Genomic DNA, 18,250 nt, shown 5'->3' with positions numbered 1-18,250 from the left:
ATCCTCGTGCAAGGCACAAAGCCACTAATGAGATTGCACAGCTTAGTTTTTAGATCTGAATCTCTCGCCTCACTTTCATTAAAATCCGTTGCATTGCTAGATGCTAATATTTCTGAAGAAGAGCCCAACACGGGCCAAGGTCCCAGTGGCCCGTCCTCTAAATTCTCTAATAATTTCAAAACATCAGCAGGATAACGTCCTAAATGCAGAAGCTACCTCCTACTTTACCAGTAAAACTAAGGAAAGACTGACAGATTTTCTTATTTCATTTATTTATATTTACTTATAAATCACTATCTGCAGATTGATCTCAGTTTAGGTACCGTTAAACAGTCATAATGGGCAGCATAGGCTAAGTCGTGTTAACAAAAGAGCAAGCTGTTAAAGGCTTTCCAGAAAGATAAGTTAATATTATATTATCCAAATGTCCATTCTGGAACATGGATCCAAACACCAAGAGTATTCTATCACTTTGAAACGTACACTTTTTTGAGGCCATAGTAAATCATTGGTCTGCGGAGTGCAATGATCTTTCGGTGTAATGGCGAAGGATTGAAAAGTCGGACAATCCCATGCCATTAAGGCACTTGAAAGTGACGATAGTCGGTTTGAGGCTGTTTGGAGAATAGACGAATTGCCACATTGTTTAGCCTCTGTAACCTGGATGTCGACGTCCTTATGACTGTTACGTTTGTTCAATTGTGTCACAGAGATTTTCACCAAATGTCTTGGCCAACACACAACCAGAGCAAGATCCACCCCAACCAAACTACTTGCATCAGAGATATGCAACCTTAATTCGCCTTAAGATGAGTAGCTAGTACCATACAGTGTTACAACTGAGCCAATTCCAAATGATTTGTGTGGAGATTAATATGTTACAGATTACAGTCTACAGAAGATTGCCCTCTGAACGATCTTACTGTGTCTATTGAGAAATACCCTGCAAGTGTAGTAATGACAAACGACCCACAGTTTCATTGGTAGATCTAAAGATGGGAACCTTTTTCTTGGAATGGTATGGTGATGGACATATGTTTATTGATAACTGCATGCTTATGTTCTGCTTTGCATTTAAAATGTTTCTCGGTTATCTGTTGGAAAAATCTCCTTGTTGAGAATTTACTTTTTGCGACCTGCAAACACAAGAATATTATTGATTGCAAACTTTAATTGAATTTCAGCTTGCGCTGCGATCAGTGAATTCTTCCAGGTCAGCATATGCCTGTGTCTTTTTTTCATCAACATATTTTCAGCACTACAGCCAGGCAGTCATTCATGAACAAGGCCAGGGTGGTGTTCAGCTTCACTTCAAATGTAAATTTCCAATGAAGGTAAGTATAAGAGAATTATTGAATGACTGGGTAAGCATATGTCACCTATGTGCAAATCAAGTAGCAGCTTGTTACTGATCACTCTACTTACATCATAATGTCACATATTAAATCAATCCCTACAGCCAAAAGCAATTCTAAATTTTATTTATAAAGCATATTTGTTGTACCTCCAATTTGATGATTTTTGGAAAAGATGTTAAAAACAAGAGCATCGTTAATGGTAAAAGACCGTTCGAAAACTTCAACAAAATCATCAGTGCATCTTATTATGTCTTTTTGTGTCACCTTTAGTCCTGTACTATGTACCATGATCATCTTCAGTTAGAAACACTGGTGCTTCCTATAATCATGAGGCTTCCCTGCACCTACATCCTATCTCCCTCAATATTGGCGGTGTCATTGGCACAGACCTAGAACATACGACTGAGAAACCAGGTTTGCCAAAGGGAGGTAAACACAAGAATTGAATTATTGATGAAAAGAGGAAATAAGGAGAGGGTTACTAACCTAAAGTGGGCGGAATAAACAGATCCAGAGAGCTAGTGAATGAATTGCAGAGCTTGAAGGATGGGTGTACATTCAGATGTTACAATTGCCTGCTCTTGGAGGCAGAGAACAGGATCATCTTTGTGTGAAAATGATCTATGTAGTGTACTTTACCTTTAATGCTAGGCTAATCAGGTCCACTATGCTGCACCCTTGTTTCCCAGTTCAGAACTGGTTCTTTCTTGGTTGTGCAGTAATTTTTTTTTATATTTCAGATAGCAGCAAACCATAGCACTTAATTGCAGATAAAAAACTGGATCAGCTAAAAAGGGGAGGAATCCATATTTATCCAGTACTGGATCTTTCATAGATTCACATGCTTAAATTATTCCCTGTGGTCAAAGTGGGAGTACCATGGTACCACAGGAAGATGCAGATAAAAAAACTTACATAGAAGTTAATGTTAAATTACATTCACTTCAATAGATTATTAACCTCACCTAAAAGACCTAAAGTCCAGTGAAAGGGAGGTTCCAGTCTCTCAAATTTTCTAGTGCAGTAGAGTCTCCCGCTGAGCTCTGCTCAGTTTACTACTTTTTCTCAACCTTCAGGGAGGTTTACTTCAGGAAATAAACTCTACACATATATATATATATACATATATATATATATATATATATACAGCAATATTCTGACTAATCATCATGTCATAACCCACCAAAAAAGGATTATTTAGACCTTGTGGAACATGTGGGAAAATGAGTCTCCATTGAGAGGACCAACTTCAAGACTGCATCTATTGCTTGCATCCACATCACAAGGTGAGAGACTGCAAAATTTGCCGTACTTTTTTTGCAAAAGACTCTACAAGACCGACAGCGCAGACTTCTGATCTGGCTGCTGAAGTTAAAATCAAAAGATGATCCTTTATATGAGGAGTATAGTGATCAATCCTCACAGTCGGTCAAATCTAGAAAAAAGGGTAGATCTCCTTATAAACTGCCTCCAGAAACACCAAAAACGATGTTTAAAAAGACCCATTACAAGCCTTCCAGCCACTCCCAAAAAATCTGAAGAGTCTGAATTTAAAAAGAGATCTTCCTCCGAAAAGGTTCATTCTGAGCCTACCACTTCTTCAGTCAAAGAAACTCAACTGAAGAAATCGTCTAAATCTCTACTATCTGTGAAAAAGTCACCTAAATTGACTTCCACTTCAAAATCAGTCTTCTTGTTAATGGGGCTGCTGTCGATGACCTCTCTGTCAACAGTGACTTTTTCTACTACTACAGTGATTTTCACCATGCCTTCGCCCATGATTCTCTCCGCGGTCAAAAGTATTGTCTGTGAAGAAAACGTTGTGCTTGACGATGAGATATTCGATGACAATGCCACTGTTAACATCCAAACCAGCTCCGTCGGCAAAGACACCACTGATGACAGCACCGTCGACGAGGACACCACCAACAGCTGCATCGTCAATAAGAGCACCGTCGGTAGCAACACTGTCAACGAGAGCACCGTCAATGGCAACCCCGTCATCGGTGACGTCTACAGCGCTGTCAATGGTAATGACGGCAGGAGAAGCATCTGTGACGGACCACATTAAGGACTACAATAACGGCAATAACAACAAAACAGTCGGTGGCCATCATTTCTTCCTTTACCAAAGATATCAGTGAAGCTTTTGCCCGCTCACACCTCTCCGAGCAAGGTCTCCCCATGCACGCCTGCACATTTACTAGACTGTGTTGAATCAGAGGATGAGCGTCTATTTGGCATAGCCCACAGCCCATCTGAACTTCATGTGAAGTGCCAAGATGATGAAGAGGAAGAGTAATATCAACATCAATCTTATGCTCCCAAACCACCAGCAAGGCATTATGAAGAGGAGTAGGTAGGTTTATGGACACAAGGAGCAAGAGCAGTCTGTGCAGATGTCTTTATCACTCATCAGCAATTTGTAATCTATGCTACAGGACTACAATAAATAATTTCCAGATTATGTACTAACAGACGCCTCCCTGAAATGCTGGGGTGCCCATCTCCAGGCCCTAACAGTCAGTGGCAAGTGGAATTGTTTTCCAAAAGAAGATGCACATCAATCTTCTAGAGCTCAAAGCAATAGCTCTTGCCTTGGTCTCCTTCCTTCCCAGAATTGCAAACTCATCAGTGCTGATATGAACAGACAATACTACAAGCATGTATTTCATAAACAAGCAAGTGGGCACATGTTCCCCAGAGCTTTCAGTATAAGTGCAAGAACTATGGAAGTGGGCTATTCAACGCCAAATTACTCTCAAAGGGGAGTATGTTCTCGGAGCCACCAAGGTCCTTGCAGACACATTGAGCAGGACAGAGATTACCTGTAACGAGTGGGATATGGACCAACACACTCTAGACAACAACTTTGCACATTGGGGCAAACTGAATGTAGATCTTTTTGTGCTGGAGAATCGGAAATGCCAGTTCTTTTCAAGCTGGCACCCTCAAAAGGGATTGTGGGGGCATGCATTTTCGATAAAATAATCAGGGATTTATGCATATGCTTTTCCTCTGATCCCATTAATTCAGAGATTCCTTAGGAAACTAAAGAGGGAACCCTCTTGGATACTGCTGATCGCCTCCAGGTGGTCGAGACAATTTTGGTTTAGAGAGTTCCTGCGTCTCTTGGACTAGCCTCGCATCCAACTCAAGCCCATTCCAAAGCTCTTGACTATGAACAAGAACCAGGTCCTTCATTCCAACCCAACATCACTTCACTTATTGGCCTGGCTCCTGAGTTCCATGAATTTGCCACGATAGATAATCCTTCAGATTGCAGAGAGATCTTAGCGAATGCCAGTGCTACTCCCCTAACAAGACATACAAACTGAAATGGAAACGCTTCTGTCTCTGGTGCCTTGAACATAAGGTTCACCCTCTCTTACCACTGCCGGGACTCCTTCTCCCATATCTGCTTCAATAAGCTAAATCTGGCTTGTCCCATTCTTCCATCAGAGTGCATATAGCAGCAATCTCTTGTTTCCGAAGAATAAATAACTCGCCAACGTTATTGTCTCGGAATATAATAAAATGATTTCTCAAAGGCCTCTTCAGGATGTTTCCTCTGGTAAAATGGCCTCCTCCTTCTTGGCACGTCAGTGTGGTACTAACACAATTAATGAGGGCCCTGTTTGAGCTTATTCACAGCTCAGACCTAAGACACCTCACTTGGAAAACAGCAACTCTTGTGGCACTCACATCAGCTAGGAGAGTCAGTGAAAATCAAGCCTTCATAATAAAAGAGCCTTTCCTTCAATTTAAACCAGATAGCATGGTGCTTCGAACCAACCCTACATTTATACCTAAAGTCCCTTCAGATTTCCACCTGAATGAACCCATTATGTTACACATTTTTTTGCCAATCCAAAGTTTGTAGTAGACAAATCTTTACATACATCAGATGGATAAAATTGTATCTACCCAGAACTCATCTGATACGCATAGTGGATTATCGCTTTGTTGCCTATGGAAGCTTATGCGAGGGATTACCAGTTTTGAAACAGGCAATAGCACGATGGGTTGCAGCAACTTTACAGTTCCGTCATAACCAAGCTGGGAAACCATTGACGAGCAAAGTTAAAGCTCATTCAATTAGGGCTGTCCCACCTCCACAGCCCTCTTTGCTGGTGTGCCTGTTCAACAAATATGTAGTGTAGCTACATGGTCAAATAGACACACCTTCAATCAGCACTATGGTCTGGAGTCTGCGGACAAGATGATGCAGAAGTGGGACAGGCAGTGATGCGGACCAGCTACACCATATCGCCGCCTGCCATCAGTCACCATCCAAAAAAGGAGGAAAGAGAAATTGCATATATATGCATATATATATTTTTTGTCCTCTGCCATCCACTATGTTGTATTATGAAATTGTCTACAAATGTTAACTGCTAGCTATTCTAATTCAAGAATGTGAATATATGAAAGATCCAATACTAGAGAAGAAAATAAGTTACTTACCTATAACTGTAGTTCTCCAGTATTGGTATCTTTCATAGATTCACCTGGTACCCACCATCCTCCCCATAGAGGCTCCCCTTATTTTCATTTGTATTTTATCACACTTGTGCTGGAAAATCGGAGAGACTGGAGCCTCTGCGGTGAGGCTCTAAAAGGTGCCACTGCCTGATTGGCTGACCTTTAGGTCTTTTTAAATTAGTTTAATAAGCTATTAAAGTGAATGCCATTTAACATTAACTTATATGTGGGTTTTATTCTCTTTCTCTGCTTTCTATGGTACCATGGGACTCCCACTTCGATAAAGGGGAATAATTAGCTTATAGTTATAAAGTAACTTATTTTCTTACATCCCATCAAGGGCTTCCCTGTCATCGTCTATATTTCAAACATGGTGTAACTCTTGCTATCATCAACACAATTATTAAGTATTTTTCCAACGTGCCTCCAGCTTTAAACTGTCTTTGGAGAGACATCAACTATTTCCTCTGTTTCCATGATGATGAGGCCCCCTCCTCTGGGTCCAGTGTCTAGGAAGAGGCCAGTGTGTCCGTAGGATCCTATTGCCTTAATCTACATAAGGTATCGTGAAATCTATAAAAACATACTTGTTAAAAACCATGAGTAATTCGCAATTGAGGCTTGTGTTTTTCTTTAATCGGGATGTGTGTCTCTTTCCTTTTCCATGGAATTTACCAGTTAAGCTTCAAACACGGAAAAATGGTGCGTAAAGCTAAAAAAAAGTCTTAAAAGAAGGTCAGACTATGCATCCAAAGTGGGCATAAACTGGTGAAAGTCTTTAACCGGAGCTGTGCCAGCAAAACCTACCCAGAACCATCTATGTTGCGGAGGCCCTTCCCAGGATATGAATGACACCCTTGTTTACAACTAAAATGCACCAATATTCTGAGCTAGGCATTCCTCTTCTTCCTGCATATCAACAGAACTCATCTCTCAGCCTATTGTTTGAAAGTCATCAAGTTCCTGTCAGCACACCTGTCCTCCAGTTTTATTTCATTGTTATCCTCTCCGCCAATAATGTATTTTCCACACTTTCATTTTTGATGTCTCACAAGAACAGATTAATGAGGCTATTGCAATGGAGGAGAGTGAGACTTTGTGTATTTCATTGTGAGCAGTGAGTCTGTCTGGTGCTGTTGAATCCAGGTTAGTCCCATATTAACTCACTTTTGTCTAAAGAACAAGAACACCTAGACCAGAAGCTTTACATTCACTAGGTTACAGAAAGAGTCTGAAGACAAGGATAGTAGCAAATTTATTGGTTAACAGACCAAATTATTTCTGTGGTCCTTCATCTGTCACATTTCTCTAGCACCTTCAGGATATGATGGATAAAGTCCACAAATATTTCCCAGATCTTTTTACAGGACAGCAAACCATAGCAAAAGGTGATGCTATACCCTCTGCACTTCTTCCTCCTCCTCCAAGAGCACCCCTATCTTTTTACATTTTTATTTATAATTGTAAGACATAGAACCAGTGCAAGAAGAATAAATCACTGCATCTCCACGTATAGTACAATCAATAACTTGAAATCCATTGGGTGTTACATCAGGGCAGTCAGAAGGTACATATGGTATAAGTCATACTCTGCAAATCATACACAGTATAGCACGTTAACAATTAATTTATATTGGAAGTGCATATCTCAATTAAAAACAGTCCACTCCAGAAGCAAGTCATAGGTATATTAACCAGTTGCAGAGGCAGTTGCAGAAATGGGCAAGGAGGGCTGTGGCTTTGTCAGCAAATATAGCTGAAATGGCTCCCAAATGTTCCTAGGCTTACTAGCAGGAAGAAGCATAGAAAAATACAATGTTAATTGCTCTTAAAAATAAACTACATCTAGCAGCCACTCTACGCTTGGTGAGCAATAATGCTAAGACAAGGAGTTTCTTATCCTCACCCGTCATTTCATTCGGGAGACATAGCAGTACCAAACCTGGCGACAGGGTGGGTGGGAAATGCAAAATATCAGAGAGAGTAGTAAAAACTGCAGACCGGTTGGCCGAGATTAGAGGGCAGGCCCAGGCCAGATGCATGAAGTCAGCTCCACTCCCATGACATCCAGCACATTCATCAGTGCCTCACAGTTTGTATTAGTACAATTTAGCAGGAGTGTAATATGCTTGGTGAAGATATAGAAAGTGTATAAGATGCAGCAGATGCAGATGCAGAAGTGTACCACTGGGGGACAGGGATTGTGTCAATTCACACACGACAACCACTCCCTATCAGAGACAGGTTTTCCCAGAGCAGTCTCCCAGCGAGTCATGGCCCGCTGCAAGCCCAATGAAATCTCAGACTGCGCAGAAGCATAGAGACGAGACAGGAGGTGCCGGGAGGAAGGCACCGTCAAGAGAAGGGTGAATGTCGTACATTTGATTGGGGCCACCAGGAGCTCTGGGTAGCATTCTTGGAGCTTCACACGGATGTGGAAAAAAGTGAAGAAATCTAGCGAGTCCAGGGGTTCACTCACAATGGCTACCAAGCTTTCACACAAATGTCCAATGAGGAACAGGTCACCCATTTCCATCAAGCCCGGCGCTTAACCCTCTGATGAGCGACCCTAACTGGAGAAAAAAATTGGTTACTTACCTGTAACTATGGTTCTCCAGTATTGGTATCTTTCATAGATTCACATGCTTGAATCATCCCCGTCGTCGAGGTGGGAGCCTCACGGTAACTTTAAATACAAATAGCACTAAGTGTATCACACTTGGCCCAATGGGCCAAGTTCTTTTTATAAAAGAAAATGGATAGGCTAGAACAGTGCCTGTTTGGGCCATTGGGGCCTAGCGTGATACACTTACTGCTATTTATATTTAAAGTTACTGTGAGGCTCCCACCTCGACGACGGGGATGATTCAAGCATGTGAATCTATGAAAGATCCAATACTGGAAAACAGAAGTTGCTAGTCAGTAATCTAACTTAGCCCAAGATTCATGCACAGTGGAAATATGTGTGCCTTCTTTAAGCTCAGGGTGGCAAGCTCTCCAAAAATCAAGCAGAGCATAGCTCCAGCTGCAGCCCGGCAAGATGTTGTATTAGAACAGTCCATATCTCTGTAGAGTACAAGGTTAAAATCCCCACCCCAAAGTACGCTACCGGGGGATAGAGTTAAACAGTGTCTCCAGAGAGTGAGACAAAATCTGGAACATCAGCATTGGGCCCATATATATTAATTATGGTAAAATGCTTCCCATGAATGACCAGCTGGATAACATTGGCCCTGCAGATCAGGGAGCTCCGCCTGCAAGCAAACAAGAGACCCTTCCTGATCAGCAAGGCCACCTCCCTGGCATAGGATGAATAGTTTGCATATACCCCATGAGCTGCCCAGTTACCCGCAAACAGCACCTGGGCTTGGGGCTTAAGGTGCGTTTCTTGCAACAATGCGATATGAAAATTATGACATGCCAAATAAGCAAGTGCCTTGCGCTTCTTCCATGGGCCACTGAGGCCACACACATTCCAGTTGCTAAGGTTTATCTCAGTTGTCTTAAGGGTAGACCGTGACATGCAGTCCTGTACTCCGGAATATATGCAACGGCCCAAGTATGTGGTAGGGCACACAAAGCTCCCAAAATTGCCTATCTACCTGCCCAGGCAGGCATCCATAGGACTAATGAACAATATAGGAGCAGCAGCTAATACCCAAAACCATAAAGTGAACAAAGTAGAAAACATACCCATCCCCTATCCCCCCACCCACACTGATCATCCCCATCGTCAGTGCATGCCCTGAAAAAAAAAACAGTATCATGAATACAGTACCAGAAAACAGTGTATGTTCAAACATCAGATTTAAGTAAATAAATCGTGCAGGGGAACTCAATGCAATCAGCCAGCCCGCCCACATAACAACCTGCCCCAAGAGGAGCCATCATGTTATCTTTAGCCCCCAAGGATACAAAGGCACTGAACTGGTAGGTGAAAGATAAGAGGATCAAAACAACAGTGGGGTAGGGCCATGTGGGCCACAGACAGCACTTTCATGCAGTTAGTTATGGGGTTCATGTATGGTAAGGAGGCACCACATATAGGGAGTCTGATTGTGGTGCATCATAGGTTTCTCAGGCCAGAGGCGTGTGAGGAAGTGAAGGTCCTGCAGGCTCAAGTGTCAGAACTGGGTGGTGTCCCATAGACCAGTGTCATTGCCAGGCATCAGGGACTGAACTTGTGGCAACAGTGTCTCTGCGGGCCAAGGGCAGCTTTGATGCAGCAGAGGGTCACCCCTGGTGACATAAATATGGATATTTTCCCATTCAATTTACAATGGAGGCGTGCTGGATATAGCATGGCATAGGGCTGATTGTGGTCTTGCAGAAGTGTCTTAACCTCTTGGAAGGCAAGCTGTACCTCCATTATCCTGAGGGTAATGTTTGGAAAAATAGCCTAGAAGCATGGTAGGTAAGCTCTCTCTTTTTTTGAGCCAGTCGAAGCACTGCATTTCGGTCATGATAGTTACGTTAAGAAGTCTGCCTATAATAGGGCGCAGGGGGTGCCCCAGGGACCGGACAGTGGACCAGCGAACTATGCGCCACTGCAAAGCATTTGGAGCAGGACTAGGCATCATACAGTTCACATAGTAATTGCTCAACAGCTCCATCCAGCCAGTATTAGTTGATTTGAGAATGCACACCAGGTGCAGGTTGTGCCACCTAGAACGAGCGTCCTGGCCCCGGGGTTTAGCAGCCATATTGAGTAATTTGTCACGGAGTTTGTAATAGTCAGCAGCAAGAGTTGCATACTCAGTTTACAGTGATGAAAAGCGCTGCTCTTTGGCAGTGGTACATGTCTCCTGCTTCGTTAAGCGAGCCTCCAGCCTGCCAAACTGGCCTGTAAAGTTATTAATTTTGAGTCTATGTGCTGAAGGCTAGTGTTGAAGGCTAGCGCTCATCTGAAGCAGCAGTGCATGTGTATCTGCATTGGAAGGGTGAGCATCTGCGGTCATTGGTCCAGAGCCTGCTTCATCGGGTCTGCGCAAAGTGACTTTGCGTGGTTCATATCGGAGCTTAGGTTGCCTGGGGTCTGTCTTGCCCATGATGGCACAAGTCATAGGGAGTCGCAAAAGGCCCCCAATCTGTCAACACGAACTTGCCTCATGCAGCAAGGTGGAGAAACGTCTATGGACAGGCAAAAGGCCCTCCCCATGCTGGGTTGCCACCCTTGACCACAGTAAGAAAGGTCCCAGTCAAAGCCAGTAGTACCCATCCGTTAGTAATGTCCACCTCCACCTACAAGCTAGTACCAGAATTAGGCACAGCACCTCAGTGTTGGGTCGCAGGTCAATGCAAATGTAGGCCGCTGCGAATCAAAGGAGAGGGAAGATGGGCTACCCACCCAGCAGATGCACTGCGGGCCGGCCTGGTCCAACCAGCACAGTTTAGGCCCAGAGAAGCATGGAGCCTCCTGGGCCCACGCGCCAGACAGTTGCTCAGGGTGCACATTGTCTCCTGCAACCTTTGAATGCAGAAGGCAGGCACCGCTAGCCGGCCCCCTCCTCCAGTGCAGTGTGGGCAGAGAGGCCTCAGGAGTAGCCCGACCAGCTCCTCACTCCTACACCCTCCATCCGAGTGGGCTGTACTGCGCCTCCCTACCTCCTCTGCCAGCCACGGGCTCAGCCCTCGGTGTCTCTGATAGCAGCAGTTCCGTCCCCAGATGGTTTTGGGGGCAAGGCATCCAGCAGTGCAGGTGCAGCAGTCCACTTCGACACCGAGCACGCTCCAGGCGCTGCCCTAGCACCTGCTCCAGGCTGGTGGCTCACACAAAGGTCTCCAGCTACGAAGCACGGGTTGCTGCAATCATGCACCAGCGATCAGTGGCTCCAGGGACCAAACCAGTGGCAATGGCAGCAAGAAAAGATCAACTGCCAACTTGCAAATAGCAGCAGCAAGTATGGGGCAGTATTGGTCTGTTGATGAAAGGATGGTGACAGGTTATGTGGACAAGAGAGTGGAGCTCCCGCAATAGACAGCCATCTTGGTCGGCTACAGACCACTCCACTCCGAGCACTCTCATTAATACCTAAATTCAAACTCTTGAGCCTGCATATCTATCACCAAACCCTTCACCTGAATTTCCTGTAGCTTGCCAACCAAATCCTTCATGCCAGACAGTCCAGAACTACTTCCTGTGTATAGGCAAATTTGTCACTCTAGATAAGTTATTCAAAGGAGGAGTGGAAGAAACAGTGGAATGGGTGAAAGATGCGATAATTGAATACAAGAAAAGGTAATGAGCTACAATCAATGTTCACTTTTATCTAACATAGAAAAAAAGGCTGTAACGAAATTTCAAAAGAGAATATTTATTACAAATGTATGTCAAACAACAACATAAATCAGTATTCGAATATACAAATATATACAAATAAACATGGGAAAACAAGAAAATATTTATATAAATATTTACACCTATATATGAATTAAACAGAGACAACCTAACACATCAGACAAAACAATGAAACTAATCAGCCCATGACACTACACAAACATACACATAAGTTATCTTACAGTACAGTGAAATACAAATAAAGAACATACAATTTATTTTTCTGGAGCTGATAAAATATTCACATAAATATCATACTGTTATTCAATTCCTGTTTGAGTCTCCATCTTCCTTGATAAGAAAAAAAAAAAAACCTCTATTTTGACCCCATACATTCAGGGTCCGTACAAAGACCGACCAATTGTAGGAACAAAGCCTATGCGCGTTTCGGCGGAAACCACCAAATTTGAAAAGCCGCCTTCTTCAGGGCCGTTCCTTTTCCATACTTAGTACTTAATATCGTAGATTAAATAAATTCTCATCTTTCCCATCGGATAAATTCCAGCGACGGTGTTGCTGAGTTTCCTCAATTACAGTGCAGACAGATTTCAGTTTTCTAGTTTCTACTTCAATTCACGAGTAAGTCCCAAATGATCTTTTGAGAAAGAAATTTACAAAAGATAAAATTTCTAGGTTCCACCCTAGGCACCAAACAGGACAAAGCTCTTCTTTCCCTGGTAAGACAGCAGAAACTATCTCAGCTGGCCCTCACAATTTTCAGAAAAAAAAAAGTTTCAGTACAGTCATTACTAGGGATGATGTATTCTGTCATGAACCTTATTCCCATAGCACGCTGAAAATGAGACCTTTACAGGAGGAACTTTAAGAGCAATGGATCTAGTCAGAAGGGTATTTCAAAGACCTCATAAAAATAACCCCAAGAATGATTCAAGCTTTGGAATGGTGGTCTCACATCCCTCATATCTCCAAGGGCCTCACGTTCCTGACGTTGATACTAGACTTCACCCTTGCTACAGATGCCTCTCTGGAAGGTTGGGGTGGTCATCTCCAAGACTTGCAAATCCAAGGCAAATGGTGTACCTCTCAATGGTTGATGCACAAAAAACACCTAGAACTCAAGGCCATCTTTCTCACTCTCCACGCCTTCTTACCTCGCAAACATGGATCGTCAGTGCTGGTACGCACAGACAATACGACCAGCATGCACCATATAAACAAACGAGGAGGTACAAGGTCACTGTCTCTCTCTGAAGAAGCACAGGACTTATGGCACTGGCTGACAGCACACAACATCATTCTGAAGGCCGAAAATGTGGCAGGAACAAGCAATATTTTGATGGACACGCTCAGCAGAACACTGGAGAGGTGCAACAAATGGGAGCCGAACCAAGAAGAACTGAACACAATTTTCCACCTTTGGGGCAAACCAGAACTAGACCTCTTTGCCACAAACAAGAACAACAAATTCCGCTTCTGTGCCATTCGGCACCCAATCCCAGGATCATGGGAGAATGCCCTTTTGATAAGATGGTCCGGGATATTTGCGAACGCTTTCCCCCCCAATCCCCGTGATAATGAGAGTGCACAGAAAGATGAAGGCGGAGAAGTGTCACTTGATCCTGATATCTCCCAGGTGGCCCAGACAACACGGGTTCACAGTGCTCCTCTTGCTCTCAGAGACTGAGCCGATAGGTCTTCTTCCCAAACTAACTCTGCTGACGAAGAGACAGGGCCAAGTTCTTCACCCGGATCCAGGTTCTGTTCGATTATATGCATGGCTCCTGAATTTCATGAATTCCAAAATGTAAATATTCCCCAAGAATGCAAAGATATCCTTGCAAGGGCAAGAGCAGAATCAACTAACAAATCAACATTGAAATGGAAGAGATTCTGCTTATGGTGTCAAAAATCCAATTTGCACCCCCTGGAAGCGTCACCGGAGCAAATCTTGAGCTATCTCCTTTCTCTAGCTCGCTCAGGTTTGGTGCATGCACCTATGAAAGTACACATCGCAGCAATATCCAGATGTAGATGCTCTTCACAAGCTCCTTTGCTTTGCTCCACAAGGATAGTCAAGCAATTCATGAAAGGCCTCTTTCCAGTTTTCCCTCCAGTCTGACCACCTCTGCCAGAATGGCATCTCAACGTCATTCTTGCCTCGTTAATAAAACCACCATTTGAACCAGTCCAGAAGGCAGAGCTAAAATTTCTTACCTAGAAAATGGCCATGCTGTTGACGTTAACATCTGCTAGAAGTGTGTGTGAGATTCAGGGGTTCACAACCCAAGAACCCTTCCTCAAATTCACAGATGAAGGAGTTATACTGAGAACAAATCCAAAATGTATTTCAAAGTGCCCTCACAGTTTCACCTCAATGAACCTGTCGTTCTAAGAATATTTTTCCCACATCCAGCCATTCCGGCAGAGCAATCTTTGCATACCCTGGACATAACGTGATGTCTTAAATTTTACTTACATCATACCAAACACCTTCGAGAAACAGAACAACTATTTGTTGCATATGCACTCTCTCGACAAGTTGCACCTGTTACTAAAGCAACCACTGCAAGATGGATTTCTGCAACTACGCAATATTGCCATTCCATAGCAGGCAAACCTCTTTCTTCCATGGCAAAGGCGCATTCCACAAAAGATGTCTCCACATCGGCAGTCTTATTCGCAGATGTTCCTATGGGAAAGATTTGTTGTGCTGCAACATGGAAGAGCGTACACACTTTCACTCAGCACTTTTGCCTAGATTCGGCACACTGCAGTGATGCAGCAGTCAGACAGGCTGTGTTGCAACATCTATTTCAATAATGTGAGCCTCTGTTGTCCTTACTACCACTTTACTCAATGTTTAACATTTCATGACACATTTTATGTCTTCCCTCATACATTGTAAATATATTATTATTATTATTATTATTTGCATCCCACCATCTACAAGATAATGCGATCACAATATCTAAATCCCACAAAACTGCTTTATATTCTGATTCAAGCATGTGATTCTATGAAAGATCCAATACTGGAGAAGAAAATGAGTTACTTACCTGTAACTGCAGTTCTCAAGTATTGGTATCTTTCGTAGATTCACATGGGACCCACCCTCCTCCCCATAGAGGCACCCCTTAAATGACGGGGATGATTCAAGCATTTGAATCTATGAAAGATACCAATACTGGAGAACTGCAGTTACAGGTAAGTAACTCATTTTTTTACAGTCGAGCTATATCATGGTTTGAGGACAGAATACTGATTTGGTCTTGCCTGTCGCTCTCCGTAGCTGGACAAATAGCCATTGGGAAAATGGTTATCCTACCTAAAATTCTAAGCCTCTTTATCAACCTTCCCATTCCCCTCACAACCCAAATTCTTCGACACCATTCATTCTAACCTGATCCCGATCACATGGGCGGGCAAGCAGTCCCGTATATCGTGGGAAATCCTGACTTTACTGCCTTCCCAGGGTGGTTTGAGTGTACTGGATATGGAGTTATACACCCTCTGTGCCCAGGCACAGTATTTACACTACTGGCTGTGTCTGACGCCATACCAACCACCTGTGGCCAATGAGACAGATCAGGTGGCACCAGGGCCCCTCACTACTGCAATCTACTTACCCTAGAAACCAAGACACTGGAGAATGCCTGCGCTGGGCTTGGGATGGCTTGAGAAAGCATGCCAAACTTCCTTAACTTTATGCCCCATCATTCCCCATCAGCCACAACCCTCAACTGCCATCTTTGCACAATGTAGGCACCAGAGCGCATTCATCGATAATGGGCGTTTTGGCCTTCTTCGACTTCGACCCTGATGGGCAATTTATGCCAAAATTTGAGGCCACTGATACTTCTCACCCCACACTCATGGAGATCTTACTGTATCATCAGCTCCCCGCAGCCTGTCAGTCCCTACATATGACATTTCCAGAGGCCCCGGCACCGCTGTCAGCGTTGGAACATATCCTCTCAAACACATTGCTGCTGAAACTGGTTACTCACATTTACTCTACAGTGCAGTCCTCTGTACCGGCTAGTATACCTGCCGCTCGTGCTGCATGGTCACCAGATATCGACCCCCTTCTCTCTGATGCTCAGTGGGCCTACTGCTGCAGTCAGATAAGGAAAATGTCACTTACCCAGTAGACAGCTGTTCGTGGCATGTAGTGCTGTAGATTCACATGCTTTGTCCGCCATCTAGTATTGGGCTCGGAGTGTTGCAAGTTGTTTTTCTTCAAAGAATATTTTTGAGTCACACGATCGAGTGACTCCTTCGCTCGATGATACTGCGCATGGGCTTTGAGTCCTTTGTTAGATTGTTTTTGCGCAGGCGGGAGACGTAAAGAGTGTATATAAATATATATATATGTGGATAGTAAGTAAAAGAGATGTCCATGCAATGTATGTACATATTTACAATATGTTGCACTGCAAAGACCACAGGCTTCCGGGGAGGAGGGAGAGCGCATGTGAGTCTACAGCACTACATGAAACAAACAGATGTCTATTTGGTAAGTAAATTTTTTCGTTCAGTTGCATGTGTAGCTGTAGATACACATGCTTTCCTTAGATTGTAAAACAGTTCCCTCACAAATATGCAGTGGCTAGCCTGTAAGAGTTGGAATAGCTTGAAATAATGTCCTAAGCACTGCTTGTCCAACATTTGCTTGTTGACAAGCTAGAACATCTGCCCGGTAATGTTTAGTAAATGTGTGTGGTGTAGACCAGGTAGCAGCTTTACAAATATCTGCTATTGGAATGTAGGGCCATAGAAGCACCTTTTTCGTGGTAGAGTGTGCTTTAGGAGCTACTGGTAGCTGTCTTTTAGCTTTAAGAGAACAAGTCTGAATACACTTGACTATCCATCTAGGTAATCCATTCTTTAAAAATTGGATTACCCTTGTGAGGCTCTGAAAAAGCTACAAATCGTTGTTTTGATTTCCTAAAGCTTTTTGTCAATGTAATACGTAAGAGCACTTTTATTATCCAGTGTATGTAGAGCTCTTTCAGCGACTGAGTCTGGTTGTGGGAAGAAGACTGACAATTAAACTGATTGATTAATATGAAAAGGTGAAACTATATTAGGTAGGAATTTTGGATTTGTTCTAAGTACTATTTTGTCTTTGTGTATTTGGAAGAAGGTTCCTCTAAAATAAATGCTTGAATCTCACTAGCTCTTCTTAAAGAAGTTATAGCTACTAAAAAAGCAACTTTCCATGAAAGAAAATGTAAAGCACAGGAGTGCATGGGTTCAAGTGGTGGACCCGTAAGTCTGGTAAGTACAATATTAAGGTTCCATACAGGAGCTGGAGGAACTCTGGGTGGAATAACTCTCTTAAGGCCCTCCATAAATGCATTGTTTACAGGAATTCTAAATAAAGAAAGCTGTCTGTTTGAAGATAAGCAGCTATAGCCGCTAAATCAAGCCTAATAGAAGAATATGCTACATTTGCTTTTTGCAAGTGTAGCAAATAACAGACAATATCTTGTACTGAGACCTTAAGTGGATCAATATTTTTATGTTGACAATAATATGCAAAATGTTTTGTTTTAGCAGCATAACATTGTCTAGTTGTAGCTTTGCGTGCTTCTTTAAGCATGTCCGTACATTAAGATGGAAGTTCTAAGTAGCCAAACTCTATGTCTTCAGGAGCCAAATCGCAAGATTGAGTGTGCTGGGGTTTGAATGTCTGATTTGGCCTCTCTTTTGAGTCAGAAGATGTGGTCTGTTCGGAAGTTTGTGATGTGGGACTACAGACAGATCCAACAATGTAGTATACCAATGTTGACGTGCCCATGTGGAGGCTACAAGAATCATGGTGAGTGATGTTTGTTTCAATTTATATATTAGGAATGGTATGAGTGGGAGAGGCGGAAAAGCGTAAGCAAATATCCCAGACCAATTCATCCATAGAGCATTGCTCTTGCGCTGAGGGTGTGGGTATCTGGACGCAACGTTTTGGCATGTGAGTTTTCTGCGGTGGTCAAAGAGATCTATCTCTGGTGTTCCCCATAATTGAAAGTATTTTTGAAGTACTTGTGGGTGAATTTCCAAATCATGGACTTGTTGCTGCGTCCTACTTAATAGGTCATCTAACTGATTG

At 43.1% G+C, this 18,250-nt stretch overlaps 1 protein-coding gene across 1 annotated transcript in view; it reads left to right on the top strand.

Moving 5' to 3' along the window:
* The first annotated feature begins 203 nt into the window (after positions 1 to 203).
* RAD9B (RAD9 checkpoint clamp component B) overlaps positions 204 to 18,250 on the top strand; it is a 303,639-nt gene continuing 285,592 nt past the window's right edge. Inside the window, exons 1-2 of the mRNA XM_069212708.1 lie at positions 204 to 230; positions 1,185 to 1,334. Of these exons, the coding sequence (XP_069068809.1) occupies positions 204 to 230; positions 1,185 to 1,334 (177 nt within the window). The remainder of the gene's footprint in view (positions 231 to 1,184; positions 1,335 to 18,250) is intronic.

This window comes from Pleurodeles waltl, chromosome 11, assembly GCF_031143425.1.
Source record: "Pleurodeles waltl isolate 20211129_DDA chromosome 11, aPleWal1.hap1.20221129, whole genome shotgun sequence".
Lineage (NCBI taxonomy): Eukaryota > Metazoa > Chordata > Amphibia > Caudata > Salamandridae > Pleurodeles > Pleurodeles waltl.
Note: the sequence above shows the minus strand (reverse complement) of the source record. Positions and strands in the feature narration are given on the sequence as shown.